The sequence below is a fragment of the Pteropus vampyrus genome, unplaced genomic scaffold (genome assembly GCF_000151845.1).
Source record: "Pteropus vampyrus isolate Shadow unplaced genomic scaffold, Pvam_2.0 Scaffold63, whole genome shotgun sequence".
Taxonomy (NCBI): Eukaryota; Metazoa; Chordata; class Mammalia; order Chiroptera; family Pteropodidae; genus Pteropus; species Pteropus vampyrus.
Window position 1 is genome coordinate 1669080 of NW_011888844.1, and position 17631 is coordinate 1686710.

At 33.4% G+C, this 17631-nt stretch overlaps 1 protein-coding gene across 1 annotated transcript in view; it reads left to right on the forward strand.

Moving 5' to 3' along the window:
• Positions 1-222: 222 nt before the first annotated feature.
• CYLC1 (cylicin 1) overlaps positions 223-17631 on the forward strand; it is a 56903-nt gene continuing 39494 nt past the window's right edge. Inside the window, exon 1 of the mRNA XM_011361167.1 lies at positions 223-344. Coding sequence (XP_011359469.1) covers positions 223-344 — 122 coding nt within the window. The remainder of the gene's footprint in view (positions 345-17631) is intronic.

Consider the following 17631-nt stretch of genomic DNA (forward strand, 5'->3'; position numbering starts at 1 on the left):
TTGGAGTGTCCTGTATCTCTTGCTGAGCAGCTCCAAGCCCAGCACTAGTAGCTGCCAACCTCGGTTTGCAACTTGGCCTCTCGAGGCACCTCCAAGTCCAGCGTGAGTGGCAGCCATCTGTGGATTGCTTGGAGCCTCTTGACAAGTGGCCTTAGGTAGGCCACAGGTTGCAGCTGAACTTGGCCTATGGTAGGGCCCCTCCCAAGAGGTTCCACAGTCAACATGTCTGATGGATGGCTTTGGGCAGTTGGAGTACCATCCAAGGCTGCATTTGAGGACAACGCACCCAAAGGACAGACTGAACAGGAATCAGAGCCATGTGAAAGTAAATCCCGTTCAATAGGGTCAGCCTCTCATTGGCCAATCCTCACAGCCAATCAGCCTAAGGGTCAATCCCTCCCACTGACATGCAAATAGAAATCAAAGCTCAACTACAACAGGAAAGCACACATAACCCAACAGGGACACACCTAGAGCACTCAGTTCAGGGGTCCTGGGAGACCAAACCACTAGGCTCCATAGAACACCTACTACATAAGGCTACTCTACTAAGATTGGGAGACATAGCAGCCCTACCTAATACATAGAAACAAACACAGGGAGGCAGCCACAATGGGGCAACAACAACAACAATAACAACAACAACAGCAACAGCAACAACAACATGTTCCAAATGAAAGTATATAATGAAGCTCTAGAAAAAGAACTAAACAAAATGGAGACAAGCAATCTACCAGATGTAGAGTTCAAAATGCTGGTTGTAAGAATGCTCAATGAACTAAGAGGAAGAGTAGATGAACTCAGTGGGAACTTTAACAAAGAGATACAAAACATAAAAAATGGAGATAGAAAACATAAAAAAAAAGAGTTAGAAATAAAAATACAATAACTAAAGTAAAAAATATATCAAGGAATCAACAGTAGATTAAATTAAGCAAAGGCTCAGATCAGTGATTTGAATAATAAGGTAGTGAAAAACACCCAACAGAACAGCAAAAAAGTAAAAAATAAAAAATAAAAAATAAATGAGGATAGTTTAAGGGACTCTGAGACAACATAAAGTGTACCACCATTCACATCCTAAGGATATCAGAAGGAGAAAAGAGAGAGCAAGAAATTGAAAACCTATTTTAGAAATAATGATGGAAAACTTTCTTAACCAGGTGGAGGAAATATATATATACAAGCCCAAGAAGCACAGAGAGTCTCAAGCAACATGAACTTAGAGAGGCCCACAGCGAGATATATCATAATTAAAATGTCAAAGTTTAAAAAGACAAAGAGAGAATTTTAAAAGCAGAAAGAGAAAAGCAGATAGCTACCTATAATGGATTTCCCATAAAACTATCAGCTGATTTCTCAACAGAAATTTTGCAGGACAGAAAGGATTGGCAAGAAATATTCAAAACGATGAAAAGCAAGGATATACTACCATGATTACTATACCCAGCAAAGCTATCATGTAGAATTGAAGAACAGATAAAGAGCCTCCAGAGAGGAAAAGCTAAAAAAGTTCATCTTCACCAAAGCAGTATTATAAGAAATTTTAGAGGGATTTTTTTTAAGAAGAAAAGAAAAGATTAAAAATATAAATAATAAAATGGCAATAACTATTTATCTATCAACAATTATTTTATTTTTATTAAACTTATTGGGGTTTCATTAGTTAACAAAATTATATAGGTTTTAAGCATACAATTCAATAATACATCATATGTATATTGCATTGTGTATTTACCACCCAAAGTTCAATTTTCTCCCATATAAATAGAGTAAATGCACAAATCAAAAGACATAGGATGGCTGAATGGATAAGAAAACAAAACTCTTATATATGCTGTCTACAAGAGACTCACTTCAGATAGAAATGCACACACAGAGTGAAAGTAAAGGGATGAAAGAAGATATTTAATGAAAATGTAAACAAAACAAAACAAAATAAAAGCTAGCTTAGCAATATTTGTACCAGACAAAATAGACTGTAAAACAGAAACTATAACAAGTGACAAAGAATGACCCAGTAATCTCACTTCTGGGGATTTATCCAAACAAACCCAAAATACTACTTCAAAGGGAGGTGTGACTCCATATGTTCATTGCAGCATTATTTACAATATCCAAAATATGGAGGCAATATGTGTGTTTACAAATGAATGAATAGATAAAGAAAAGGCAGTACATGTATATATAAAGAAATATTACTCAGTCATAAACAAGAATGAAATCTTATCTGCAACAACATGGATGGACCTAGAGGATATTGCACTGAAGTCAACCAGAGAAAGATAAATACCATATGATTTCACTTACATGTGGAATTTAAAGAACAAAATAAACTAAACAGAAACAGACTTATATATACAAAAATTTTGATGGTTGCCAGACAGGAGGGGTGGTTGAGGTGTGGGTGAAAAAAGGGGAAGGGATTAAGAAGTACAAATTGGTGGTTACAAAATAGTCATAGAGATGTAAAGTACATCATAAGGAATATAGTCACAATAATATTGTAATAACTATATATGGTGTCAGATGGGTACTGGATTGATCAGGTTGATCACTCTTTAAGTTATATAAATGTCTAATCACCATGTTGTACACCTGAATCTATTATAATATTGTATGCCAACTATAATTGAAAAATAAAAATAAAAAATTATTTTTAAAAAGTAACAGAAATCCCCATTGACAACAGCTTAAATTATAATATACTATTGTTTTCTTAACAAAATTCCTAAAAAGAATGTCTCTATGATTGATTTAGTGGCTTAACAATGCCATCAAGACCCAAGCTCTTACAGTCCTGCTGAGTTATCTTTGATATTGTCTATATCCCCCCTCATGTTTGTAAGATGACTGCTGCACTATCAAACATCATGATGTTATTTAACAATATACAAAGTAAGAAGAAAGTAGGGATTTTATCACAAAATAAAATCCCAGGCACCTCCTAGAAATATTTTTCTTATTTATTATTAGCCCAATCTAGGTCAGGGGGCCACTCCTGGCTGCAAGGAAGATTTGGAAAGTATGTACATAGAATTCCTAGTTTCTATAGCAATGACAGGCAAGGAAGAGAGAGGACAAGAAAAATATTGCATAGACAACCAATAAGGCCTATCACAGCATGTTTCAGTGGGCATATGAAGAATATGACAAAAAAAAAGGTTGGAGAAATAAGTTGGATCTACATGCTTACCTACTAAAATATGGGTGTTGCATGTATAGTATTTCATTAAGAACAAAAAAAAAGCAGTGCATGGGTGTTGCCTCTCTAATTTGATTACTTTGCCTTTTGCATTTTTGAAATTTTACCATTTAATCAATCAGAATAAATAGCAAATAAACTCTATCACTGAACTATTAGCTATTATCTCAAAGTTTAGTTACCATTTAGTTGTTATGGGTTTTACATATAAATACAATATTTAATAAAGTTTTCTCATAAGTTTTAGAAAATTGCCCTTTCCAATGATAAGTTCTTGCATTTCCATGATTCAGAATTGTGCGCATGCAAGTGTTTACAGCGCACCTTTGAAAATGATAATTTCTGAGCACACGCTTTAAATAAAATAGTCTAACTAAAACTATACAAGACCACAATAATTGCAACACAATAACTAATATTAAATATTACTGAGTTTCTATAAAAAACATCCACTTTTTACTATTTAAGTTGTTGCCTGTCAGCCCTTTATTTCTTCTACCTGAGTACTATTTTTTGATCATACACTCTCTTAAATATTTATGCATTCAACAAATATTTATCGAAAACTTACTATGAAGCAACACTCTGATAAACATGGGAGATAAATCATAAACAATAATAAAAGCAAACAAACAAACAGAAAAACAGAAATAACTCTGCCTTCATGTTGGGCTTTGCCTTGCATGTTCCAGGAAACATAAAATTGTTGACTCAAGTTTGACATCTCACTTTGCCCTTTTTAATTTGCTACAAGTTTAACCCCACTCATTGTCAGATGACTCAGTCATCTGAAGGATCCTTTTGATAAGCCTCGAAGTGTGCATTCTCACATGTAACAATCATTTTTATTATCTATTGATTAAAGTTTGAGAGCACAGTAATGAATGATTAGAACCTAGGAATTGAGATACATCAGACTTATTTTAACCTATTGGACCTTCTTGGGTAATGGCGGGAATAGAGCTGGAAGGGCCACTTCAGACTATATTTTTGACTTTAACCACTGACATCTATAAAGTTATAGTATTATCAATTATTCTCATTACATATGAAGAATGATCAGTCTGAAAATTGCAGTATCAGTATACTGTTATTTTATACAGTATACTGTATCAGTACTATATGCAAAGACATTCAGATTTCTTTGCTTTATATAGGCTATATCCACACAGAATACAACCTATCTTATTTTTTTAAAATGTGGAATATAACTCTATTTTACTCTATTACTGCCCTCTTACATCTTTAACAGACTATTTTACCTCAGGTAAACTAGTCATCTGGTCTATCCTTATTACAGATTGAGACACTAAGGGAAATTTAATTGGCTTCTCCTGGGCCATATGATTAGTGACAGGTCAACATTTGAACACTGATTTTATGAATCTCAATTCAGTATGGTTTTACTCCCAAATACAGTCTTTCAAATCATTCCACTCTCATCACCAGGGCCAGCAAAGGACCAGTGCAAAATGAAAATGCAACATATTCATGGATTCCGGCTCAAAATTAATAGCCAATTTAGTCTTATAATTAATGGATGGCAGAACATTTATCATTTCAGTCTCAGTTTTTCAGTGGCTATAGACATTAATGATACTTCTTTCAGTGAAAGAAAACACCTGAGATAGCCAACATTCCCCTACATAATAGTATCTTAGATTATAGCATTTATTTGTTCATTCAATAAAAATTTCTGCATGTCATCTATTTGTTTGCCAGGCACTATTTAGGCACTGGAAATACATTAGTAAATAAAAAAAAGACAAAAATCCATGTCTTCATGTACCTTGTACCTTATATTTTAGAGGTAGGAGATAAATAAGTTCTGTAGAAGGTAATAAGTGCTATAGGGGAAAAAATTAAAGAAAATAGAGTGAAAGTGAGGGCCAGAATAGAGAGAAAGTATGATAGGAGCTTTAGGTTCAATTGAAGTTGTGATCTCCTGCCAGTCTTCCTGTGAATGTTGTTAAGACTGAAATTGGTGGCCAAAAAAAAAGAGAATTTTTTGTTGTTGCTGTTGTTCAAAGTTCAAAGTCATCCTTGGAGAAGCCCAGGACCCATGACAAATCTCATAGTATATGTGTATATCCTACCATTCTGCTCTGGTTTGTATCCAGGTAAAATCTCATTAAAATGACTCTGAGAAAGCTTTGAGGTGAAAAAAGAGAAACAAATGGCACAAAACAGAAAAAGAGGAGGAGACATCCAGCCCCAAGGCATTCCTTGGTATTGCTTTGATGACAAAGTCATAGAAGGCATGTGCTTTGCTTAAGTCATAAATATTCCTAGTGCCTACTACAAGGCCCTTCTATGGTTCTTTCACCACTCATTTTCTTCCCTATGATTCAACCTTTAAATCAATAACAATATGTACAAATAAAAAATCAAAAGTTTGAGCTTACTTCCCATAAGAGTAAGAATACGCAATTTATAGCTTAATATTTTCATATTTATTACTTAGTTAATATTTCTTAACTAATCCTTAGAAATTTCAAAGTAATTTTTTCCATTGAAACTGTATTTATATTTATATCAATTTGATTGTTTTAATCATTTTTTATTAAAAATTATTGGGGTGACTGATTAATAAAATCAAATAAATTTCAAGTGTACAATTCAACAGTTTGTCATATATATTGCATTGTGTGTTCACCACCCAAAATTAGATTTCCTTCTGTCACCAAATATTTGACCCCTTATACTCCCATCTACCTCTCCCCTCTCCCTATCCTCTGGTAACCATTAGTCCGCTGCCTGTATCCATGAGTTTCTGTTTGTTTATTATGTTTGTTACTTACTGCAACAGTTTTTAAAAGTAATGCTTATTTTCTTATCAGCATCAATAATCCAAGAACAGAAATGTTCCAAATGTTATTTCTATTTGCACTTGCAAGTTTTACATATAATGTTAACATTACTTATTTTTGCTTCTCAATATATACATATTTTATAAAATTTTTTAAATTAAAAACACTAATACAGAAAATAAAAATATTTATAATCCCACTAGTAGAATTTTGATGTATTTTCTTCCTATCTTTCACAATAAATAAATTTGCTTTATATAGTATATATCAAACTGTATGTATAGTTTCATGTTCCTGTTTCTTTTCATGCAAATGCTAGAAATACAGTGATGAGCAAAACAGACATGATTTCTGCCCTCATGGAGTTTTAATCTATTGATTACTGAAACCAATCACTAATCTTAGACATTTAGAGTACTTCTGAATTTTAATAATTTATGTAAAACTATAACGAATATCTTCATGCTGAAATAATAAGTTGCTTAGGACACATTCCTAGGAGTGAAATTCCTGGGTCTGAGGGTAAGAACATTTTTCAAGGCTCTTCACGCACAGTTTATTCCTTTATATGATTGTGGTTCATTTTGTAATTAAAATTTGAAAGGCTTTGCATTACTTTCCATCAGAAGGCAATGCTATGAGACAGGTTTGTAAATTTAGTTTGGGCAATGAAATGTATCTGAGGCATCTTACTGCAAGCACTGCTCAAGTGGAATATAACTTGGTGTTTTAAATTAACTTTTCCTTCCATTTTCTGAAATAAAATAGGGTCGATATTACATAAAAATATAAACTTTCAAAAAAAATTGCTGCCCAAAAAGTAATAAAAAGCTGAGAATAAATAATGAATTGCTTCCTCTCCAGGGGTAAAAATGCTCACATTTTGTTATCTAGAATACATAAAAGACAATCATCACTATACACATCTTTACATCCCACACTAGTTTCTAGTTCACATTTGCAAATTTCCTACCAAGCAGCATTTGATAACTTGTCCTAACATAACTTTGTACATAACAGAAGTTGATTTCAGCGTTGGGGAGAAAAATAAACATTTTCAGACTTGCCAGTACTATTTTATTTATTTATTTATTTATTTATTTGTTTGTTTGTTTTTATGGTGACATTGGTTAATGAAATCCAATAAGTTTCAGCTGTACACTTTAACTGTAAGGCATATATATACGCACTATGTGCTCACCTCCTACAGTTAGATTTCTTTCGGTCACCCTATATTTGACCACATTCACTCCATCTACCTCCCCCCTCCTCACGCACTCCCTACACTCTGGGAACCACTATTCTATTGTCCATGTCTATGAGTCTCTGTTTGTCTTGTTCGTTTCTTGCTTTTAGAATTATATCCCACATATAAGTGATATTATGTGATTTTCAACTTTTTCAGTCTGGATTATTTGGCTTTGCATGATTATCTTGAGGTCCATTTATGTTGTAGCAAATGGCAGTATTTCATCTCTTCTTATGGCTGAGTAATATTCTATTGTATATATGTATCACGGCTTCTTTAGCCAATATCTATTGTAGGACACTTTGGTTGCTTCCATGTCCTGGCCACTGTGAATAATGCTGCTATGAGCATCGGTGTGCAAATATCTTTTCGGATATGAGTTTTCAAGTCTTTGGGGTAAATACCCAGTAGAGGGATTGCTGGATCATATGATAGATCAATTCTTAGTTTTCTGAGGAACTTCCATACTGTTTTTCATAGTGACCAATTTGCAGTCCCACCAGCAGTGTATGAGGGATCTTTTTTTCTCTGCATCCTCTCCAACATTTGTTATTACTTGTCCTGTTGAATACAGCACTTCTAAACAGTTTGGGATGATATCTCATTGTGGCTTTGATTTTCATTTCTCTAATAACTAGTGACATTGAGCATCTTTTCATATATTCGTTGGCCTTTTATATGTCTTCTAGGGAGAAATGTGTTCTGGTACTCTGAATATTTTTTGATTGGATTATTTGGTTTTTTTGTTGTTATTGAGTTGTATGAGTTCTTTGTGTATTTTGGATATTAGATTCTTATTAGAGGCATTGCTTGCAAATATATTTTCCCATTTGGATAGTTGTCTCTTTACTTTGTTGATGGTTTCTTATACTATGCAGAACCTTTTAAGTTTGAAGTAGTCCCATTCATTTATTTTAGCTTTTACTTTCCTTGCCTTCGAGGTCAAATTCATAAAATTCTCTTTAAGTCCAACATCCTTGTTTTCTTCTATGCATTTTATTGTTTCAGGTCTTATATTCAGGTCCTTAATCCATTTTGAGTTAATTTTGGTGTGTGGAGATAGACAATAGTCTAGTTTTATTCTTTTGCAGATGGCTTTCCAGTTTTCCAGCATCATTTATTGAAGAGGCTTTCCCTTCTCCACTGTATGTTTTTGGCCAATAGAAATATGAATTTACTTCTGGACTCTCGATTCTGTTCAACTAGTCCGTGTGTCTTCTTTTCTGCCAATATCATGCTGTTTTGATTACTGTCACTTTGTAGTATAATTTGAAGTCCGGCAGAGTGATGTCTACAGCCTTGTTCTTTTTTGCCAGGATGGCTTTGGCAATTCGGGGTCTTTTGTGCTTCCATATAAACCTGATGATTTTTTGTTCTATTTCTTTAAAAAATGCTGGTAGGATTTTGATGGGATTGCATTAAATCTGTATAATGATTTCGGTAATATGGTCATTTTAACTACGTTGATTATTCCAAACCAAGAACACAAATTATCTTTTCATTTCTTTGTATCTTCTTCAATTTCTTTTAATAAGGTCTTATAGTTTTCATTATATAACATGTTTTGTTATATTTATTCCTAGATATTTTATTCTTTTCTTACAATTGCAAATGGAATTATATTTCCACTTTTTTTCTGACATTTCATTATTAGAGTACAGGAACGCTATGGATTTTTGAACGTTGATTTTGTATCCAGAAACTTTACTGTATTTGCTTATTGTTTTCAGTAGTGTTCTTGTGTAGTCTTTAGGTTATTCTATACAGAGAATCATGTCATCTGCAAATAATGACAGTTTGACTTCTTTGTTTCCTAGTTAGATGCTTTTTATATCTTTCTCTTGTCTGATTGCATTCGCTAGGACTTCCAAAGTTATATTGAATAAGAGTGGCGATAGTGGACAGCCTTGCCTTGTTCCTGATCTTGGAAACTTTTTTGTTTTTTTGTTTGTTTGTTTGTTTTTTTCTTTATCACCATTAAGTATAATGTTGACTGAGGGTTTGTCATATATGGCCTTTATTATGTTAAGGTACTTTTCTTCTATACCGATTTTGTTCAGCGTTTTGATCATAACTGAATGCTGTATCTTGTCGAAAGCTTTTTCTGCATCTATTGATATGATCATATGATTCTTATTTTTTAATTTGTTTATGTGATACATCACATTAATCGATTTGAGTATGTTGAAACTTCACTGTGCCCCTAGGATGAAGTCTTCTCGATTGTGGTGTATAATCTTTTTAATGTGTTGCTGTATTCTGTTTGCTAGTATCTTATTTAGGATTTTTGCATCTGTGTTCATGAGAGATATTGGTCAATAGTTTTCTTTTTTTGTGTTATCCTTACCAGGTTTCGGTATCAGAATAATATTGGCCTTGTAAAATGAGTATTGTCTCCTCTTCATTTTTTTGGAAAAGTTTGAGGAGAATAGTTATTAAATCTCTTTTGAATGTTTGGTAGAATGCAGCGGTGAAACCATGTGTTTCTCGACTTTTTCTATTGGGTAGGTTTTTGATGATTGCTTCAATTTTCATACTACTGATTAGTCTATTTATATTTTCCAGTTTCCTGATTCGGTCTAGGAAGGTTGTATCTTTCTAAGTACTGGTCCATTTCTTCTAGGTTATTAAATTTGTTGTTATATACTTTTTCATAGTATTCTTTAATGATCTTTGTATTTCTGCGATCAGTCGTAATTCCCCTCTTTCATCCCTGATTTTGTTTATTTGTGTCCTTTCACTTTTTTCTTTAGTGAATTTAACCAGAAATTTGTCAATTTTATCAACCTTCTCAAAGAACCATCTCTTTGTTGCATTTAGTTTTCTATTGATTTTTGTTTTCAACTTTATTTATTTCTGCTCTAATTTTGATTATTTCTTTCCTTCTGTTGACTTTAGGCTTCATTTCTTCTTCCTTTTCTAGTTTTTTAAAGATGAAGTGTTAAGTTGTTTATTTGGGCTCACTCTTGTTTTTGGAGATGGGCCTGTAATGATATGAACTTTCCTCTTGTGACGGCTTTTGCCATGTCCCAAAAGTTTTGATGTTGTACCATCATTATCATTTGTTTCTATGTATCTCTCGATCTCTTTATTTCTTCTCTGATCCAGTTATTCTTCAGTAGCATGTCATTTATTCTCCATGTATTTGTGATTCTTCCCGCTTTTTTTTTTTTTTTGCAGTTAATTTCTAGTTTCAAGGCATTATGATCAGAGAATATGGTTGGTTTGATTTCAACCTTCTTATATTTGTTGAGGTTATCTCTCAGTCCCAGTATGTGGTTAATCCTTGAGAATGTTCTATGTGCACTACAGAAGAACATATTAGCAGCTGTTTGGGGATGGAGGGCTCTGTAAAGGTCAATTATGTCCTGTTGGACTAATGCATCATTTAAGGATGTGAGTTCCTTATTGATTTTCTGTTTGGATGATCTGTTCATAACTGAAAGTGGGATATTTAGATCCCCTATTACAATGGTGTTTTTGTCTGTTTCTCCTTTCAGTTCTGTTAGTAATGGCTTAACATATTTCGGGGCTCCCTGACTGTCAGAATAGATATTAATAAGTGTTATATATTTTTGTTGCATGATTTCTTTTATTATTATGAGTGTTCCTCTGTATCTTTCTTTATATATTTTTTTTATTTTGAAGTCTATTTCATCTGATATTGTACCACTACTCCCGCTTTTCTCTGAACGCCATGTGCTTGAAATAACATTTTTCACACTTCCACTTTTAGTCTATATTTGTCTTTGGAGCTGAGATGTGTCTCCTGGAGGCAGCATATAGCTGGGTTTTGTTTTTTGATCCATTCTGCAAATCTGTGCCTTTTTATTGGTGAGTTCAATCCATTTACCTTTAGGGTGATTATTGAAATATGAAGTCTAATTACAGCCATTTTATCTTTTGCTTTCTGGTAGGTGGAGTTTCAATTGCTTCCTTGTCCTTATGTTTCTGTTTTTTTTTTTTGTTGTTGTTGTTGTTGTTGTTGTTGTTGTTGTTTTGGTTGCCTTTTCCAGGTTTTCCTTCTGGTCCTTCTTGTTTTATATTATATACTTCAGTTCTGAATCTTTGGAGTGTGATTACCATTTCGAATATGTAAAGAATAGTTATATAGAGAGAGTCACCAATTTTCTTCTGCATTTGCCTCATCTCCATTCTCCTTTGCAGATTTGGATCTTTGATTCCTTTACTTTCAGTCACTATTGTCTCAATTTGTTCCTATGTGTGCTGAACATTCATTACTATCTTGCTATAGCAATTCTCTTATTATTTAAACTTATAATGTCCTGTTTTTAGTAAGAGTTGCACTCCTCTGCTTGTATTTGCCTGATAGTCACCTTACTCCTAATTATGCATTTTTTTTTTCTTTTTGTTTTAGGTGAGCTGACCCCTTTCATTATTTCCTATAGTGCAGGCCTTGTAGTGGAGATTACCTTGAATTTTTGTATGTCTGGAAGGTCTTAATTTCTCATTCATATCTGAAGGAGAACTTAGCTGGATACATTAATCTAGGCTGGTAATTCCTTTCACTTAATAGTTTGAATATTTCTTTCCACTCCTTTCTGGCTTGCAAGGTATGTGCTGAGAATACCGACAATAATCTAATTGTTTTTACTTCATAGGTTACTATCTTATTTTCCCTGGCTGCCCTTAGAATTCTGTCTTTGTAGTTGATTTTTTATAATTTTGGTATAATGTGTCTTGGTGAAGACCTTTTGAGGTTGAGATAATTGGGTGTTCTGTTGACTTCTTGAATACCAAGCTCCAGCTCATTCCTTAGATTTGAGAAATTCTTGTCAACTATTTGTCTGAAAATAATTTCTAGTCCCTGCTCTTTTTCCTCGCCTTTGATAATACTCATTATTTTTATGTTTCCTCTCCTGATGGTATCAGCTAGTTCTTGTATTTCTCTTTCATTATTTTTCATTCTTTGGTTTCTCTCTCCTTCCTTCTGATTTGTTTCTAGATTTCTGTCTTCGAAATCACTGATCATTTCCTCCATTTGGTAGACTCTGTTTCCCAATCCAGCCATTTCATTTTTCAACTCTTGCAGTGAGTTTTGTATCTCCAGAAGATTTATTCTATTCTTTTTGAGGATTTCAATCTCCAACATCTAGTTGTTTTTCTAAATGCCTTAAATGTTGATATGAATCCTTTTGGAAGTCACTGAGTTTTTTCAGAAGTACCACCTTGAATTCTCTGTCATTTAAGTTGCATATTTCTATGTCTGTAAGCTTATTTTCTGGAGATTTTTCTCTTTCTTTCTGAGATGCCTTGTCACCTTGGCTGTTTCTGGTGTTTAGTGGACTATTTCTCTGCCTGAGCATTAATGGAAATGTATTCTGCTTTTTTTACCAGAAAGATTCATTATATAAAGATCTCTCTTTAGCCTGCTGCAAAGAAGGCACTTTTCTTTTAGTTTCCAGGTAGTGTCTAAGCCTCTTGGATCCCTGCCTTATTTAAAGCCTTAATAATGCCTTTATATAATGCCTTTATTTTCTTCTTGATATTTAATCACGCTCAGTCTCAGTCCCTGTCAGTGTTAGCAACAGTTTTGGTAGTGTTTGCTTTGATTCCCCTGGGGGTTCGCGGTGTTCAGTCTAAGAGAATATGGCGGGAGGGTCCCTCTGGGTTGGGCATTTCAAGCTGTGGCTCAGCCTCGGTTTTGCAACTGTGGCCGGTAAAAATCAAATATTGTTTCTCTGCCATCCAACTTCTCTGCTTTCTGCCCTGTTGACTGGGCCCTGAAACTGGCTGCATGGAACTCACAACTCTCCCAGGCAGGGCTGTACAGGGAACTCTCTGCAACTTCTGCCCACCTCCTCCTCCTACAGGGAGCTCTGGCAGTTGCGAGAGGCAGCTTCTTTATTTCTCCCAGTCCACCGCCCGGCACCCAGGGTTCTGTCCTATGGTCACTCTTATGCACAGATCCCATGCTCAGATGTGCTGGTTTACAGTTTGGATGTTTATTTTTTTTTATTTTTTTGAGTTTTCAATGTTTGGTTTATTTTTGTTTCAAGGGGAAATATCTCAGGACGTCTCTCACTCCATGTTTCTCCAAACCTTTGCCAGTACTATTTTAATAAACATTTTTTTCTTTGCTTATTTATATATTTAAGAATAAACTATATTCAAGTAATTTTGAGGGGAAATCATCATGAACATATACAGATTTTAGGGGGAAAAAGCTTGAATGTGAAGAAAATGTACAGGATTACGGTTGCTTTTTGTAAACAAATATTTAGGTTCTTTTATTTTCCTTTCAGCTCATAGAGCTTCTCTCTCCCTCTCTCTCTCTCTCTCTCTCTCTCTCTCTCTCTCTCATGCACACACACATGCATGCTCAAAACTAGCATTAAAATAGGCTGATATCAAACATTTATATGTTTATTAAACAATCAGATAGATTCAATCAATGAAAAACTAAGTCTGTCAGCTCAAGCGGTAAAATATTGTGTATGAACAGAGCTACAATTTTAGAGTAGATTTCAAAGGCACCTTTGCACTGTAAAATATAATTACTATCTTTCCCTTTAACTTTCTGTTATTTACAGTCTCTTTATGATGTCATCACTCAACATTACCTTTTTGAACTTACAGTGCTAAAGTCCTGGCAACATATAGGCAGGCAGGGAAAATGTCTCTTCTAAGATTGTAAGTACTCTTTTTAATACTTTTTAATGTTTTTAATGACTAATGTGCTTAATTTAGCTATATGTTTATATTTTTAAATGTAAATGATGTTTCTTTCATGATAAATTTATAGATGTTTCTATTTTAAACAGAAGTAAAAACTTTATATCAATATCTTGGGTGTTTTGCTTTGAGATTTGGCTAGTTCATGCTCTTTTACAAAATAGCTGCATGGCCTTGACCATTTTACCTCCCTGGATGTGTGTGTGTGTGTGTGTGTGTGTGTGTGTGTGTGTGTGCATGTGTGTACTTATAACCACATCTTATTTTATAAAGAAGGGAAGTAATAAATGTATGTGAAGGTACTTTAAAAGGTAAAGCAAGATACAATATAGTAATACTTTATTTTACTACATTGGTATACTTAATTTCATGTGTAAGGAAGATTAGACCATTCCATGTTCTAATAAAAAGGAATAATTTGTATTATTTCCAACAAAAGAAAGTACAGTGAATTGATTTTTTAAAGGAGTCATTAAGTAGATAATAAAATATTCTTCATAGGGAATTAAACAACAGTATTTTTGTAGGCTTTAATATCTGCATCTTTGGACATTGGTCTTTATTTTAAAAGCCAATCTCCTCTAAAATATTGCTGAAAGTAATACAAAAAATTAAGATAATATAGACCATATTGATCTGGACCTACCAATTAATATTCACATGTCTTAAGTTGAACCATATGAGATTGCCAATATTCAACTATTTTTGACCAACAAAAATGGAAATTTCTTATGGTACAATCTAATATAAAAAGCTTATAAAAATCAATAAGAGAGATACAATTAAGGTGACATAAAAATAGAGAATATGAACAAGTAATTTATAGAAAAAGATATGTAGATGATCAGTAAACAATGCAAAGGAATACAGTCTCGATAATGAAAAGAAAATTTAGAAATTCTTTGACTCAAAAATTCAAATTCTAAAAAATTGCAAGGCTTTTTTCTGTTTAAATGATACATTCTGTAATGCTTGAATTTTTTTCAATGAGTATGTATTACTTTTAGAACTAGAAAATTAAACACAATTTCAAAGAAAAGAATGGTTTGATCTAGAAATTAAAAGTAAGCTCTCTAATGCTTTTATAAAGATATTTTTAATTTGATACTGCCCACATTTGTTCTCCCCTCTTATATCACAAAAGCCTGAGGATTATGTCACAATTGGGCATTACCTCTTTGAAACACTGTCATCAGAAAAACTAAATATATCCTCCTCTGCTTCCTATTTGAATGATACCTCTACTTTCTTACTCTATTTGAAACCTGGCTTTCTCTGAAATACACTGTTTTCCTGAGGCCCTCTCTGTGGGGTGGTAGTGGTATTTTGCTTCCTACATCACCCCTTACCTATGGAATCAGAGATGAAATAGGTGTCTGCTTGGTTCTTCAATGGCATTTCTAAATCATGTTCCCTAAAATTAGTTAGCTTTGAATCTCATGTCATTAGATTATACCATCTGCTACCTTTTCTTGTTACAATCATACTGATTCCCAGGTCATTCCCCTTCATTTTGCCATGTTTTTCTGTCTGACCCACTGTCTTTCTAACAGTACTCTTATCTGAATTCCTGGTGATTTTATTTTGCAGATAATCATTCTCATACCATAACATCTCAAATTTTTGACATTATTTTCTCCAGTTATCTTGTTTTCCATCTTATTTCAGTAGCTCACTCCCATACTTAGCCCTTCAAAATCTCAAATTAATATTTCACTCTCCAACTACTGCCTCAGATACCTCTAATACCCCCACACTAATAATTCTTCCACCCCTCTAAAACTAACAATTGGTTTTACTACCTTTGAACTATTGCTCGTCAATCCCCTCCCTATGTTTTTACTTATGTTCTTATCCATTTTAGATCTATACCTATCTTAGATTCTTATAGGCTTATGATGAATCAGCACACATATTTTCCTTCGTACATCTTCGATTGCCTTTCCCCACTTTTATTTTGACATCTCTGCTGACAAAACCCTAATTTTAGATAAATTCAGCTCTCTCTTTACTCCACAGTGATGCCTTTGCAAGTTGAATGTGGTTGAGGAGAAACATGGAACCATGATAATTGGCTTTAAATTTATGATGACAAACTGCAAGTGAGCCATTAATGTTACCTGGCAATGGTACTAAACTTCTCTTGTCTGTTCAAGGCTTTCCTATTCTTGAAGATGAATATTTCTCACCTTTCTCTGTCTTCTCAAATCTTTGCACCCCACTCTCAGCTAATAGAGATAAACAGGGGAAAACGTCACCATTATCACATCTGAATATACTAGTCTATATGCATCTTTAAAATCCTATTCTCTGTCTTTTCTACTATGTATACGTATATGTGTGTGTATATATATGTATACACACACACACACACACACACACACACACACACACACACACATATATAATCAAAAAAATAGAGTGATTTTATTTCCTTTGGATATATCCCCAGAAGTGTGATTGCTATATGATATGATAGTTCTATTTTTCATTTTTGAAAAACCTACATTCTGTTGTCCATAGGGGCTGCAAATTTACACTTGCACCAAGAGTGCACAAGTGTTACCTTTTCTCCACATCTTCACTAACACTGTTGTTTCTTTTTAGCAAGAGCCATTCTAACGGGTGTAAGGTGATATCTCATTCTCTAGTTTTGATATGGCTTACCCTAAAAATCGGGGATAATGAGTATCTCTTCATGTAGCTATTGGTCATTTGTATAACTCTCTTGGAAAAATGTCTGCTAAGATTTTTGCACATTTTTTAAATAAAAAATATTATATTGACTTGTGTGGTTTCTTTATATATTTTGGATATTAACCCCTCATAATTACATGGTTTGTAAATATTTTGTCTCATTCCACAGGCTGCCTTTTCATTTTATTGATTGTTCCTTTGCTGTGGAGTAGCTGTTAAGTTTGATGTAGTCCCACTTGTTTATTTTTGCCCTTGTTTCTTGTACCTTTGGTGTCATATATAAAAGATCAATGTCAAGAAAATATCGCAGAGCTTTTTTTTGTGTTTTTTTTTTTACTAGGAGTTGAACATTCAGTTCCTATGTTTAAGTCTTTAATCTAATTCAAGTTAATCTTTGTGAGTTGTATAAAATAGAGTTCCACTTTTATTCTTTCACAGGTGGACAGTTTTTCCTGAACCATTTATCAAAAAGATTATCCTTTCCCTGTTGTGTGTTCCTGGTGCCCTCATACATGATTAGTTCACCATATATGCATGGGTTTATTTCTGGGTTCTTGATTCTGTTCTATTGGTATACATTTCTGTTTTTATTTCAGTACCATGAAGTTTTCATTACTATAACTTTGTAGTATAGTTTGTAATGAGGAAGTGTTATATCTCCAGCATTTTTCTGCTTTCTCAGGAATGCTTTGGTTATTTATAATCTACTGTGGTTCCATAAAATAAATAAATAAATAAATAAATAAATAAATAAATAAATAAATAAATAAATTATGTTTTCTATTGCTGTGAAAAATGACATTAGGATTTTGATCAGGATTTTATTTAATCTATGGATGGCTTTTGGTACTGTGGGGCATTTTAACAATATTATTCTTCTGATCCAAAAACTTGGGATATCTTTCCATTTATTTGTGTATTCTTAATTTTCTTTCATCAAAGTCCTATAGTTTTTCGTGTACAGATCTTTACCT